This window comes from Balaenoptera borealis (genome assembly GCF_965194805.1).
Source record: "Balaenoptera borealis genome assembly, chromosome: 8".
Lineage (NCBI taxonomy): Eukaryota > Metazoa > Chordata > Mammalia > Artiodactyla > Balaenopteridae > Balaenoptera > Balaenoptera borealis.
In genome coordinates this window covers 38,210,677-38,225,937 of record NC_138865.1, presented here as the reverse complement: position 1 = coordinate 38,225,937, position 15,261 = coordinate 38,210,677, and the positions used below count along the sequence as shown (strand labels likewise).

General features: G+C 36.7%; 1 protein-coding gene across 10 annotated transcripts in view; it reads right to left on the bottom strand.

The window, feature by feature from the left end:
• The window catches only part of TUT7 (terminal uridylyl transferase 7), a 60,397-nt gene that overhangs the window by 38,315 nt on the left and 6,821 nt on the right, over positions 1-15,261 (bottom strand). For all 10 annotated transcript variants that reach the window (XM_082401113.1, XM_082401111.1, XM_082401120.1 and 7 more), the window contains exons 5-11: positions 14,842-15,019; positions 12,712-12,800; positions 10,541-10,592; positions 9,506-9,575; positions 8,657-8,783; positions 6,461-6,580; positions 132-284 (exon numbers count right to left, since the gene is read on the bottom strand). In XM_082401113.1, the coding sequence (XP_082257239.1) occupies positions 132-284; positions 6,461-6,580; positions 8,657-8,783; positions 9,506-9,575; positions 10,541-10,592; positions 12,712-12,800; positions 14,842-15,019 (789 nt within the window). The remainder of the gene's footprint in view (positions 1-131; positions 285-6,460; positions 6,581-8,656; positions 8,784-9,505; positions 9,576-10,540; positions 10,593-12,711; positions 12,801-14,841; positions 15,020-15,261) is intronic.

Below are 15,261 nucleotides of genomic sequence, written 5' to 3'. Positions count from 1 at the left end.
GGAAATGAAACAGCCACGAAATAGTTAAGATAGTTGAGGAAAGAAGAGAGGAAGACTGAGTAACTCATAAACTCCACAATTAACAACAAATGAAAAATAGACGGTAAAACTAGAAACAAGGGAGAACAGACCTGTCCCCTTTTAAAGGGCATTTCTTTTGGTGCCTCTTCTTTTGCTGAGGCTGCGTCCCCTGCAGCATTATCAGTGTACTCCCAGACCACAGAGTCTTTCTGAATTTCTTTAAGGTTGAAATTCCCCAGTTTGTTTAACGAGAATCCTTCAATCTGGGAAAAATCAGACACATACTATTATAAGGCAGAGACGATTTTATATCAATCAGAGCATATTAATCCTGGAAGAAATGAAAAGTAACATACTTGAGTTCACTGAAAATATAAAAGGTATTTTTTTATAAAAGGAGTATCTTTGAGACATCTGTAAATTTAAAGGAAAAATCACAGTTTTGATTTGCAAAAGAATTGGTGATTTTTGGAAATAATTCTTTAGTAAATAGTCTAAGAGAAGGCAATATGGCCTAGGCCTAAAGTCATGGTTCTGGAATAAAACCACCTGGGCCCAAATCTCACTCCCTCATGTACTAGCTGTGAGACCTTCAGTAAGGTCCTCATTTTCTTTAGGTTTCAGGCTCCTGTAAAAAGGGATAACACTAGAATCTCCTTCATGGGATAGTTATGGAATAAAATAATGGACACAAAGCATTCAGATACAGGGTATGGCATATAGTAAGTGTTTAATCAATATAAAGTGTCTCTTTTGACACTGTTAAGATGCTAAAGAAAAGTCTAGGCTCAAAAGGTCTAAGAAATGTGGAACAAATGTGAACAGATTTCTTTACTGTAGGTACAAAGGGATTTATCACAGCCTTTTAGACAGGTTAATGTACATAATGAATTGTGGGGTGGGGTGTGTCTGTGGTAGCCCCAGTTCCCCAATGTATTTCCACATCAAATGGACTACTTCTTTGGTTTAGCAGACAGAGCAGTCCTAAAACAGAAGACATCATGTCATTCCCCTGCTCATGACAGTTTCCTTCTTACTCAGGATGAAATTCAGTCTTTTCTAGGGCCTAGGGAATCTGGTCCTTTGCTACTTCTCTGACTCATCTTCTCGATCTGTCCTCCTGGCTTGGAGCTGACGCCTGCTATTCCCTCTGCCTGGAAGGCTCTTCTCCCTAAATCAGCTAACCCATGCAGTGAGGAACACATTCAGGCTCTGCTCAAATATCTTTGACTCTAAATAACTCCTCCTCTTTCACTCTCTGTCGTGCCTACCCTGGTTTATTTTTCCTCAGAGAATTACCGCCACTTGACATGTACTTATTTACCTTTCTCATCTTATGTAAGGTGTTTCTCCGGCTGCTTTTGAGTTTTGCTCTTTATTTTTGGTTTTCAGCAGTCTGACTATGATGTGCTAAGCATGCTTCTCTTTGAATTTATCTTACTTGAGGTTTACTTGGCTTATTGAGACTGTAAGTTTGTCTTTTTATCAAATTTGTGAAACTTTATTTTTTTCTATCCCCTTCTCTTGCTCCTCTCCTTCTGGGGCTCAAACTACCCCTAGGTTAGATTTTTCTGAAATTGTTCCACAAGTCCCTGAGGCTTATTTTTTTTTTTCAAACTTTTTTTTCTTCTTTAGTTTCTACTTATCTATTTTCATATCTACTGACTCTTTCCTATGTCACCTCCACTCTGCTATGATGCCCATCCAGTAAATTTTTTTAATTTAAAATAATGTATCTTTCACTTCTAAAATTTCCATTTGGTTCTCTTTACATTTCCTAATTCTCTGGCTGATATTCTCTATCTCTTCAAATTATTGCAAGTGTATTTCCTTTGTCTCATGGAGCAGTTATAATAACTGCTTTTAAAGTCTTTGGTATCTTATCTTGGGCTTGGCATCTGTTGATTTCTTTTCCCTTGAGCGTGTGTCCCATTTTCTTGGCTCTTTGTATTGTTGAGTATTTTTGGATTGTATTCTGGATATTGTGATACTATAATGTATTGTGAAAATTCTGGATTCTTTATGTTACTCCAATACGTGTAGCTACTTTTGTTTTATAGGTAATTAACTCGCTTAGACAAAATGCAGATTGTCACATCTCTGGTAGACAGCAGCTCCAACCTCAGCTCAGTTTAGTAAGCCTTGGCTCCTAACTGTTTCCAGTTTGCTTCACCTGTATGGTTTATAGGTCTGTCATTTATTTTAAAAATTCTCAGTCATTATTACTTCAACTGTTTCTTCTGTTTCTTTCTCTTTCTTCTTCTCCAGGTATTCCCATTATACATACATTACAACCCTTAGTAATTGTCCTACAGTTCTTAGCTATTCTGTTCCATTTCTTTTTCATTCTTTTGTTCCTCTTTGCTTTTCAGTTTGAGACGTTTCCATTGGATAAAGCTCACTGATTTCTTCCCCAGCTTTGTCCAGTTTCCTGATGAATCCATCAAAGGCATTCTTCATTTTTGTTAGTTTTGATTTTTAGTATTTCTGTTTGATTCTTTCCTCGAGTTTTCATCTCTCAGCTTATATTACCTATTTGTTTTTGCATGTTGACCATTTTTTCCTTTAGAGCCCTTAGCATATTCTTGTTTTTTAAATTCCTGGTCTGATAATTCCAATGTTTGCTCTGTTTCTTCAAACTATGTTTTTTGACTTTTAGTATGCCTTGTTATTTTTTTGTGGAAAGCTGGGTAAAAGATAGGCCTGTGGTGTGAGGTTTTCTTTTACCTGGCTAGGAGTCAGGCTATGTACTGTTTGTTGTAGCTGTAGATGTCAAGGGGCTATAACTTATGCTGGTATCCTTGTTTTTTGTCTCCTGTATTGCTCTTGGGTTTCCCAAGAGATTTCTTCTTATATGAGGTCTGTCTGTTGTAATCCCATTATTACACTGGAGGCCTAATGATGCTGTAGTAAGGTGTGAGGGGAGGGGAAGCAGTCTATAGTCCTATGTTCAGGTCTCAGTCTTGTAGTGAGACTGTGGTCCTGGGCTGTGACCTTCACAAAGTGCTTCTCAGTCCTGCCCACCTGAGGTGAGACCGGAACTACAGAGGGTTGGAGTTGGTATTTTTCCTTTCCCCAGGTCAGTTAGGCCCTGATAAAACTCAAGGTGGTTAGGCTCTGGTAAGACAGTTTCCCTTGAGGGCAGGCTTTTGTTTCTAACAGCAGAATGCTCCAGGCAATTTCAAAATGGCTAGCTTTTCCCTCAAAGGGGATTTTTCTTAGATCTTTACTCTGAGAACCTGGTGGGCATTTTTGGAGATAAAACTCATGAAATCAGCCCCCTAAGACTGGCCCCCCTATTGTTTTTCACTTTCAAGCTTATCCAAACTGAGCCTCCAGAATCAGAGTCCATGTTTTCCTATCCTGGTGGCCGTTCCATGGGCAGGATTCTGTTCCTGGGCTTCTGCTCTGACAAGTTATATATTTGCCTGTCTCTCCAATTTTGGGGGCAGTGGTTTTCCCCATGACCTCAATTCTCTGGTGGATCTAAAAAGAGCTGTTGATTTTCAGCATGTTCAGTTTTTTTCTTTTTGTGAGGGTAGAGTAATGACTTCCAATCTCCTTATATGGCACGCTGGACTGGTTCAGAAGTCAGTCAGTGATGTACTGAGTTCCCACACAGAATTAAGGGTTCCACTTCTCTATCTCTTCCCTTTCTGTTTTTTCTTCCCCTTATTATCTGGTGGCCTTAGTTCCTCTGGCCAGAAAGAGGGCTGGTTTTTCTACCAGGGTTGCCTTCAGGGGTAAAGCCACTGAAAAACAGAAACTCACTCTGTGTTGGTCACTTGCTACAGGTTTTGACTTCTTTCCAAAGTCTGTTTGCATTTGTTCAGTCTCCAGAGCCTTCACGTTGTTGTTTTATGTATTTTGTTGAGAATTTATAGCTGTTATTTCCAGAAGGATCACTTGTTTTAGGAGTTCACGCCTACATACCGTAAGTGGAACTTGCCTTTCTATTTAAGGGGAAAAGGACTACATCTGTTCTCCTACCTGTAGAGTTCCAGGAACTCTACATTCCTGATCTCATTTCAAAAATTTGCAGATGAGTCTTTCACCAAGGCTCAGAGATTAAATAACCTGTTCAAGGTCACAAGGATTTAACTGGCAAATCCTGGGTGAATCTCAGGGCTGCCAAACTTTAACACTACTCTTCTTTCTACTATATTATCTGGCATTTTTAAAGTGTAAATAACTGTTTCCTAAGGGTTACGTTTACATAATCTAAAATAAGGAAGATTCCAAATAATATCTACTAGGAGACTAGTAAAATATTGTTGTAGGGGATAAAAGATGCTAAGAACACAGGGTTAAGCCTATTCATCATTCACAACTCACATATCAATATCTAACGATAATAAATGGGAATTTTAATTGGGAGTAAAAGGTCAGAGAGATAATCTCCAACATGGAAGACATCTGAGTAGGTTGGGAGAGAATGGCTGAAAGATTTTTGAAAACACAGATCTGAGCACAGAGATACAATACTCTAAACTTCTTGACAGAGAATTTAGTCTTATTCATCTGTGTATTACCTTCAGGGCCTAGTACAATGACTAACATACAGAGTGCTTTAAAAATTTTGAAGGAGTTAACAGTTTAGATACTTTCATGCACAGAATTTTGAGGTTCTCAATAGATTTTCTGCAGAAATAGTGATATAAAATATCTGGCATGAACAAGGCACTGAATTTCTTTTCTCTCACTTGCTTCATATTTTTGACTTAAAGACCCTAGCAGAAGCCAGCACACTGATACTTGACTAGTTTAAAATGCTGAAAGCTACAGATCACTTTGGTTCAGGCAGCAGAGTTTGCCGTACTTGATACACAGAATTCAATCTAGTATTTGGCCACCACATACTTGTTCTGTTATTAAATCTTAAATAAATAAATGGTATAATCAAAACCAAATTCTGTGTCACCTTAGAGAACTTCCAGTACTACTGCCGAGGAAATAATACACTGGCCATAGGAAAGGGTATTCATGCTACTCTTAAGCAAATCCTGAGGAGAATCCCATCACCAGAATAGAAGCACTTTATTTATTTATTTTTACTGCATCCTCACATCAGTGACAGATGCATACTTTAGAGATGATGAGGGCACAAGAAAAGGCAGATTTTACTAAGACATTAGTGAGTATGGCAATGCATCCAACCTCTTCTAAGGCTTTTTGTTTGGCATAGGAGTCCAACTGGTTTGCTTCCATCTTAAACTCCTGTCTATCTTGGATCAAAGTGAAAAGAAAACTTCAAAGACTTTCACAGAATCCTATTTGGCTCTGATGAAAATGGTTATTTATCAACAAAGGGTTGACTTTGTTCTCTCACCCTTTTTTCTACCAGGAGAATAGACTAGCAAGGATACCCTCAATTTTTTCATTTCAGTATCACAAGCACAAAGAGAGCTCCCTTTAGGCAACTGGGTCGCAGCACAGCGGACTGCAATCCCTAATGCCAAGACAGAGTTTATATAGGACTTATTCTGCTTTAGTCTTTATTCTCAGGGCCTGGCAGACAAAGGTCCCTGCTTAATTCTCAACTTACTAAGTACAAAGAAAAAATTCCTTAAAATCTTATTTTTTTTTTAATAGACCCATAATTAAGGGCTACTGCTCTAGAACATCTTCTCCTTAAATGACGAGAATCCTGCGTACGCTAAGAAGACTAGTTAAAATACTGGATGTACCAAAGTAAGCTTTCACCCAGTGAGCCTTTTTATAAAGTAAGTGTACACATAAGATTTTTATCAAGATAAACACCCAGGGATTAACAGTGAGGTTTCCAAGAGAATGAGAATAACTTCATTTTGATTTTGAGATGGCTTCTTCTTAAATCTTACTATTTGAATAAATCAGCTCAACTTTAAGTTATCCAGAAAGAAAGAATGGTCACATTACTGAAGTCTAATTCATCTTAAAGATTATAGCAAAATATTATTCAAGAGGTGACTACTAAGTTCTGCATCTTGTGGTATAGGTAGCAATTTCAGCACTTATATTTTCTTTTGTTTCACAGGGAACAGGGTAAAAGACTAGAAATAGAAAGTAAGTGATAGAGAACCAAAAGCTTCCTACAGTCTGTCTGGAGGTGATATATAAATTCAAGTATCAAATTATAAAACTGTACCCAAAGAAAGTGTGTACCAAATGATAATATAGGTTCACATTCTCTTGTCTGAAAACCTCAAGATCATGTGTTCCATAAATCAAGAGTTTTTTCAGTTTAGAAAAGTAACAGTGTCCCTAAGCAGAGTACAGGGCAGCATCCTGAGTCAAATACATTAATATTTCAGCAGTGAAAGGTATGAATATTCACAATAGTAGGATAAATAAATTCATGTCAGTTCTGGTTAGGTTTTTAGACTCTGAAATTATACACAAGGGATTGTGGCCCTGTAATAAAATCAGTATCAGCTATATAAGCAAAAAAGTTTTATACCCATGATCCTAGATAAACAGGCAGAAGGGGTTCTTTCCTCTGTTGAAGAAAGAAAATGGCCATCAGGGCAAACACATAAGGTGGCAAACCTCCTTCTTCAGGGCGATCTATACTGCAAAGCTACAAATGAGAGAAAAGAGGATAAGCATTCTTTTGTACTTGTCTAAAAGTACATTCTTTTGTAAACTTGTCATTTACGCAATTTGGTCTAAAACCTGTTACTTCATTTCCGTGTGTCAAATGATTTACCCCTCCAAATAAAACTCCACAGTGACAAAGTACTTCCTTGTACTTTTGGGGTAACCACATACTGTGGTTTTGAGTGACAGTTTCAATTTCAAATTTTTCATTTTGTTAACTAAACTCATTTGTGAAGGGCCCTAAAAATAACATTTGCTGTTTTATTTTTTTGATATCCATGGTAAATCCATTCACTTGGTTCAAAAACTTGTTAATGAAGTCAAAATGATGGTTCAATTCCAACTGTAAGCCAACTGGCTTTGCTCAGTTTAACGGTCCCCTCACCCTTAGCTACTACCTTGAAAATGCATGCTTTGGTCAGAAAGGTGATTAGGGGAGAATGTAGGCAAACTCATTAGCGCTGGCAGAAATAACAACTTAGAAAGCATGGCCTACTTAGTGATGAAGTAGGAGGCTGCTTTCAAAGGATAGCACATTGTGATTATCAATTCACCCAGTTAAGAGTGGGACATCCTCTGTCCCTGCTGGGTCCTGGACCCAAGCAACAGGAACTACGTATTGTTATTGCCATGTCTTAATCGGTAAAGCTTTGGCTTTTCTCTACACAGAATCTCAATTTTATAATCATGATGGGACCTTACATTTTGGGTAAGTGTTAGATGCTCTCATGCTTATTTGAGCATTTCAATAGGATACCATATTTAAAACACTGTAGAAATGTAAAGCAAGATTAGATAGTGGCTTTCATTTTTTGGGAGTCTCTGGGTATATTACTGGAAATGGTATGAGAAGCTTTATCTCAAACTTTCCTGTGCCTGAGAAATCACTTCCGGGAACTAGTTAAAATGTAAACACTTGGTGGGTCACATGAGAGTAATGTACTTACTATTGATGAGATTCATCTTATGAAGCTGCAGCTTCATTTATAAATGCTTTTAGACATTGTTTTTTCCTCAGCAAAGACCTGGTTTATTTACAGTGTATTTGATTCATATGGTACAAAGGTAGGAATATTGTGATGAGTATATTTTCTTGATCTGCAGAAAATGATTTCTTAACCCACTTGTGGGAGTCCTGCGCTCTAAACTGACTTTTCACTGGTGGCCATAATTTCCCTTAATCCACACACGTTTTTATCAGGTTTTCCAGACAACCTACATCAAGAATCTTTAAGCAGCATAATTTTGTCTCTCTTAATTGAGCAGGACAATGTGAACAAGATCCAGCCCCAAACAGAGACTAAGGGATGGGGGGCTTTAGCTAGTGAAGTTGATCAAGCACAGACAACCTTATAAATTCATGCAATAAAGTGAACTTGCTTCCAAGGATGTCAGCTGAGAAATCCATAGAAATCCCTGCTACACAGTTAACATGGAAAGAATTATGGTTTGAGATAGACTTGTACAAAAAAATAAGATTCTGGGAGAGTTGCATTTTTCTGAGGGTAATAGGAGTGCCATTCTACCACTAGAAAGGGGGAAACGGGAGAGGGACTGACAGAATTCTCTTCTGCTGTTATTCAAACTATGTGTTTTTGAATTTGCCTCCAGCTGATGAGAGTAATGTTAGATTTAGGACACATCATTGAAATGCCAGCTGGTTGCTTCCACTAACAAATATATGGAAATAGCTTTCTAGGTATTTTTTAAACCATCAAAATTTTACTTTTGTTTGGTGAGGGATCAGAACTACAAAGAAAAGAAAAAAAAAAATGTAAACATTTGGGCCATAACTCTGGGATTTGACTTACAAAACTAATTTTTAATAAGCATCATAAAGCATTTTGATCTTTTGAGCAATATGTCATAGTGAAATAGAAACTGAGTTTTTCTTTCTGTACACATTAAAATTTCTGTTCTAATACTCAGATGCCAACTCCCTTGATGTCTATAAATATGCATCCAAACATTTAAGATTAAATGAACCATGTAAAAATCAAAGCATACTGCTTATGCACACATAGAATGTGCATTCATTTAAAGAACTCAAACCTACCTTTGCCCAGTACCTAAATGCAATCACCAAAGGAACCAGCTTTGATTCTAGTTTTCCAAGGGCAGTTAAATGATTTGTTGTCAGACAAGCATTTTCATTTCCTGCACTCACTTTACAAAGAAGACCACTGGTAGGGGTAGAGGGTGAGAATGGGAAGGAAAAAGAGAAAGTATTATACAGGTATCAGGTGTCTTTTACACCACCACCAACTAATTTACACTAATAATAAATACTTCTAACTTACTAAACCTTTATGGGTCATCTCAATATTGGATTAAAAAAGATAGGGCAGCTGTCTTCTGAGTAAACTTTATTTTTCAAGAACTAAAACTTCATGTTTTCATATAATAAAACTATTTTGGGGGAAAATGCAAGTAAGGAGAATACTGTAAAATGTTTCAAATGGGAGTATGAATTCATCTTTATAAGGGCAAGAGTGTTTTCCCTAGTTGGAGGAATCTGCCTAATGGCAAATCATTACAGCCTACAAACTACCCATTTACAGTGGTAATGGTAATGCTTCCAGCACTGTTTAAAATGCTTCTAAAAAGGATGGCAAATAAAGGTGATTAGAGCAAGTAACTATTTGACAGAGTTGTTTTTTACTGAAATGGGTCAAAATGCTTCCTTCCTACAGTTTTTCTTTTTAACTAATTTTACTCTTTTAAAAATAAAACACTTTTTTCCTCTTGCGTTAAACACCAACAGTAGAGGGAGAATGCTAACAGGAAGCTTGTGAAATTAACCACATAGGAGCTTACAATTCTAGAAACTGGACATTAAGATGGAGTAAAGTACAAGTGTTTTTGGCAAGTTGGTACTTAATAAACAGCTTAAAGAAGCAGAGACCTTTGCTTTTCTCTGCACACCACCACTGGCACCCTAGCGTGGAAATCTGCATCAACATCAATAAAAGAGTCTGGAAAAAGAAAAGAATATCAGATAGGTTAGTTAACTAAGCCTTTGTTTAAAAGCACAGCTAGATAAAGTACAAGTACCAGTTGTGAATTATCTGTTTAGCCTTTTGAAAGACCATTACAAAATAAGGTTCTCAAGAGATGATTACAAAATAAAAGTGACTTGAAAAGGAAAAAAGTATTATATTCAAGAATCAAGTAATCACATTAATTTAAAACCCTTATTTTGAAAAACTAATGTCTGATTAGAAAGGACTACATTATTGAATTAGAACATTTAAATGTTACATGGGTAACATAATTAGAAATATGAATAGGACGTTAAAAAAATTGCTTCAAAAGCTACTAAAATACGTGGGGTCAAAATGCATACTGACTGAAGTAAGAAGAAATGTTTAAATGTTTCATTCAATCAAAACATAAAGGATGGGAAAGACTAATTCAAGGGATGAGACAATTTAATGAGGCCTACGGAAAGCACAGAAGCCGTCAAGCCCCAGTTGGACATTACTCTGGACAACTGATAAACCTAACTGGGAACAACTATTTGTTGATTCATTCATCTGGGCTAGGCCACACTACTTATTATTTGTAAAGTATTAATTTAAACCATGGAATAAAAAAGATTATCTTTTAGTTTTTTACCCTCAAGAGTAAATTTTACATATTTTGATTCTTTTTAGTCTCAGCCTAGGGCAAATATAATCTTTATAAATTGTGACATTATCACCAAGCTAAAAGCTTTACTTACAAAATAATTATTCTGCATAGTAGGACAACTAACAAGACTCTAATTAACTTGCTAATAATTCATGGGCATTTGCTTTAGTTTTTTGTTTGGATATTACCCATGTAAGTAAATCAAAAAACATGACTTCCTATTTTCAAAGTTTGAGAAATAAGATATATTCAAATTATAGACAAAAGAAAAATTTAAGAGCAAAATGTGGAAAGAATTTGGCCTTACCACTGTTCTTTAAACATTCTTGGACAAGTAAGAGAACATCTGGCTGAGACATCTAGGAAATAAAATCAGTGAATATATCAAATAATCCATAAGTACTTTTGCTTCACTGAGATAATACACAGTCATCTGAAGTTACCCAAATTCCTTTCCAAATTAGAAAGCACCTTGCTATCAGAGTAAAGGAATTAATCATTGTGCTGTGTGCACACATCAGACACAGAGAGATGAGCAAAAAGAGGATGAGTGTGGGCAAAAAGAGACCTACTATGCAGTTAACTCCTGATTCACTAATTCCTGAGGTAATTAGCCTCTCAGCAAATCTCAAAGTTGTGGCTAGAGGTTGTCAAACTGTTAACAATATTACTTCTTACTCTGTGAGACTACTTCAACATATTGCTTACCGGGGTCTCCACTTTAGTCTTGCCTTTCTCTATTAATCCTTGCTCCACACAGGAGCCAAAACCACTTAAAATCATACATTAGATCTAGTTGTGACCCTCCTTAAAACTCTCAATCTGGCTTCTTAATGCCCTTAGGTCAAAATGAAATTCTGGCTTCCTGTATGTTGGGCCCTAGACTACCCCTCTATCCTAATCTTAAGCTATTCTTCCTCTAGGTCCCTTCACCACAGCCCTTACAATTTTCCCTTTAGCACCTTGAATAGGCCAAACTCATTGTTTGCAAATGATGTGCCCTTAGGCTGAAACACTCTTTTACCCTTTCACTGTCCCCACCCATTCTCATCTTTTAGAGTTCAGTTTAAATGTAATCCCTTCAAAGGGGCCTTCAGGGCAGCTATATCTACACTCTTTTATTTTCTCTCACAGAACCTTGTTTCCCTGCATAGCTCTCATTATAATTAATTATACAAACATAATTACTTATCTCCTTCCCTACGTATGAATTCCTGGAGGGAGGAATGATATCTGTTTTGTCCTCTAGAACCTAGTATGGTGCTTGACATATACTCAAACTCACTGAATATTTGCTAAATGAATGAATGACATGAAATCAAAATAACTGCTACGCTGGTAAATTATTAAGCAGAATTTAAGGTTAAAAGAACAGTAAAATCCATTGGTCAGCTGACCAGGTAGCTATAGCAGTCAGGGATGGCAAGGAATGAGAGGTTGTGAAACAGAACATCTGGGGGAGGAAACTAGGAATCATTTTTATTTTTAAGTAGCAACCCAAGTAAATGGGCATAAACCATTTGCAAACTGGCCTGCAGGAACCACCAGTAAGTAAATGGATAATCTACCAAAGTGCCTTCCAGTTTTAAACTTCTGACTCATCAACATCTTTTTGAACCATGTTTAAACCAGAAATCTAGGCTAGGTGTAGTTCTTTAAAAGCATAAGTATTGGGCTTCCCTGGTGGCGCAGTGGTTGAGAATCTGCCTGCTAATGCAGGGGACACGGGTTCGAGCCCTGGTCTGGGAAGATCCCACATGCCACGGAGCAACTAGGCCCGTGAGCCACAACTACTGAGCCTGCGCGTCTGGAGCCTGTGCTCCGCAACAAGAGAGGCCACGATAGTGAGAGGCCCGTGCACTGCGATGAAGAGTGGCCCCCGCTTGCCACAACTAGAGAAAGCCCTAGCACAGAAACGAAGACCCAACATAGTAATCAATCAATCAATAAATAAATCTTTAAAAAAAAAAAAAGCCTGTGCCTTTAAAAAAAAACCATATTAAGATGGTTTAAAAAAAAAGCATAATTATTTTTACAAGGTGGGTGTATATAAGAGGAGACTCAAGAACAAATTAAGCTTGCAGGTCATAAATGTTTATATAGATACACAATTTGAAATCTGAAATCCTTTCCTGCCATTGGAAAGTTGATTTGTCAAGATAATTTAATCCTTTCAAGTTAACAGACCTAAATAACCCCATCAGATTCACATGGTTAGAAGACCAGTGTCTGAAGAAAGTATGAAAGATCTGTAGAATAAAAAGAAATGCTCTAAAATTGAAGGCATGCAGGAAAACATAAAAACAGCAATTTTAGGGAAAAAAATTATACTTTTAAAAACAATGCAGTTTTAGAAAAAAAACATCACACTTAAACTGTCCTCAAATATCTAAAATATATCCATATATAGCTCACATTTGGGAAAAAAAAGAATTTCTGTACCACTGTGAAAATTCTAACATTTCACTTTGTACTTACAATGGCTGGAAATTGAATGTCAATGTTTATATCTGAATTTTTGAAACCCAATCTGCTACAGGATGACCCATATAATCTCAGAGAACAATCTAAAACAAAAAAAATTGAATAAATAAAAGTCATAAATAAAGTAAAATTTCTCAAAAGTTATTACAAGACACTGCTATTTCAGAAATGGAACCATCAATTAGAACTACACACAAAAGAAAAACACTGTTCAAGTCTGGCATAAGCAAAGGACAGGAATGGGTGACTCTGCTCTTGTCTTCATTTTATTTTATTTAAAAGGGAAGACTGGGCTTCCCTGGTGGCGCAGTGGTTGGGAGTCCGCCTGCCAATGCAGGGGACACGGGTTCGAGCCCTGGTCTGGGAGGATCCCACATGCCGCGGAGCAACTGGGCCCGTGAGCTACGGCTGCTGAGCCTGCGCGTCTGGAGCCTGTGCTCCGCAACAAGAGAGGCCGCGATAGTGAGAGGCCCGCGCACCGCGATGAAGAGTGGCCCCCGCCTGCCACAACTAGAGAAAGCCCTGGCACAGAAACGAAGACCCAACACAGCCATAAATAAATAAATAAATAAATAAATAAATAAAAAAAAAGGGAACACTGCATTGACTGCAGTTTAGTTTAATAGCCACTCTTTTCATATCAGTTGTAAAACACGTTAAAACTTACTTTACTATTTCGTGTTTTGTGCAGAAAATACTATTTGAAATGATTTTTAAAATGTGGAAGTTGAAAAGGGATGCCTAACTTTGTTATACGTTTGTAAACCTGATAGTATATACTGAAGAGGTAACGCAAACACTTCACCTTTTTGAAAGCGTACATAGGTATAATTTACTATAAAGATCATGTTTCAGTAAAACAATAATCACAAAAATCAGCATAAAGTTAGTTTTCAATATGAATACGCACTGTATTATGAACAAAAAGTTTAATTTAACATAATATAATGCCTTTAGGAAAAGTTTAGAAAATAATTATAATATCACTGATATAACTTAAAATGTTAGGCAGCAAGTGATTCACAGTTCAGAGGAAGACGTGTGTATGTGTACCACCTATATTTATTTTACGGCATTTTTCCCAATGTTTTACTATTGTTGTGCCAAAAAATTACCCCTTCTCATCAGGGGACTTTGTATTTTTTTCTTTCAAGTTTGTTAAGTCAAACAACTCCTTTGGGTTTTAACAGGTTTTCCATGACAAAGCACATTCAATTTTACAATGAAAATCTATAGCAAAAATCAAAATTACAAATGACTTCTCAGGAACTTGTCTACAGCATAAAGGATGAGACACCTATATAGGGGGGGGATGAACAGAATCTTGCCCTTTATTTTTTTTAACAGATATATATTAATATGAATCATATACTATATGAATGATCTTTCAGTAGAACAAACAGTTTTATGGGTGGTACGGCAATAAATTCAAATAGTGATTTCAACCCTGGCTGTGGATCAGAATCACTTGTGGAGCTTTTGAAAAAAATAGTTTTCCATGGCTCCACAGACATAACTTGGAAAAATCAATTCTGCACTGTACAAAATCTCTTACAAATTAGTTTTGAAAACTCATTTTAGATGGTGCAATTCTTTTAAGTGCGGTTAAACAGAAACTTTTATGGACACAGATAACCTGAAAATGACTCCAGGATACTTTTCTTTATTTTAACTCAAAATATTGTGTCAATGTAAATAGGTAGAAAGGTGTGGTGATCATTTTGTAATGATAAAAAATACTGTATCACTATGTTGTACACCTGAAACTAATATATTGTAAGTCAATTATACTTCAATTAAAAAAAAAGAAACTGAACTTAGAGATGGAAAGTAAATAAATAAATAGAAAGGTAAACAGATATACAAGAGTCCCATGGTGCTCTAATAATACGGGGCATGTAAATGGACAGACACAATGAAACTCACAATGAAGACAGGTTAATGACAACATATGTAAAAGTCTTTGTTACCTTAGGGTAAGCCAGGAGAAACAAAAATATACAATAAAATTGAGAGCTTCAGGACATGGCAAATCAATTTCTATTAGGCAAAAATTACTACTGGTAGGAAAAATGAATGGGGTACTTTTAGGTAGCTAAAAAGAAAAACAAATCTAGAAAATACCTGGTAACTTGTGTTGGAACACATTTTCCATGATACGTTTAACTTCTAGTCTCTGTTCCAAGTTCTCACTGTGTAAGCCAAACTCCTGTACCACTCTGTCAATGGCAATACCAATCGCATTTATCTGGGAGGGTGTAGGCGGGGGTAACGTGGTGAGCAACTCTTCCTCCTGCTTCTCCTTTTAAGATCAATGTTGAGATTAAAAATGACTTACACAGTTTTTACCTTCTACCATTCACAGAGACAACACCCTGTACAGTATTCTGGAATATTTTTCTTAGCCCTCCTTCTCACTTTAGCTGTTTTAGTCTTCATCTTATCAAACATGCACACACTTCTTTATGCACATACAGTAATAGAGGGAAGACAGGAATAAGGAAAAAGTGTAAAGAAAGAACATTAGAAACAGCAATGGCAAAT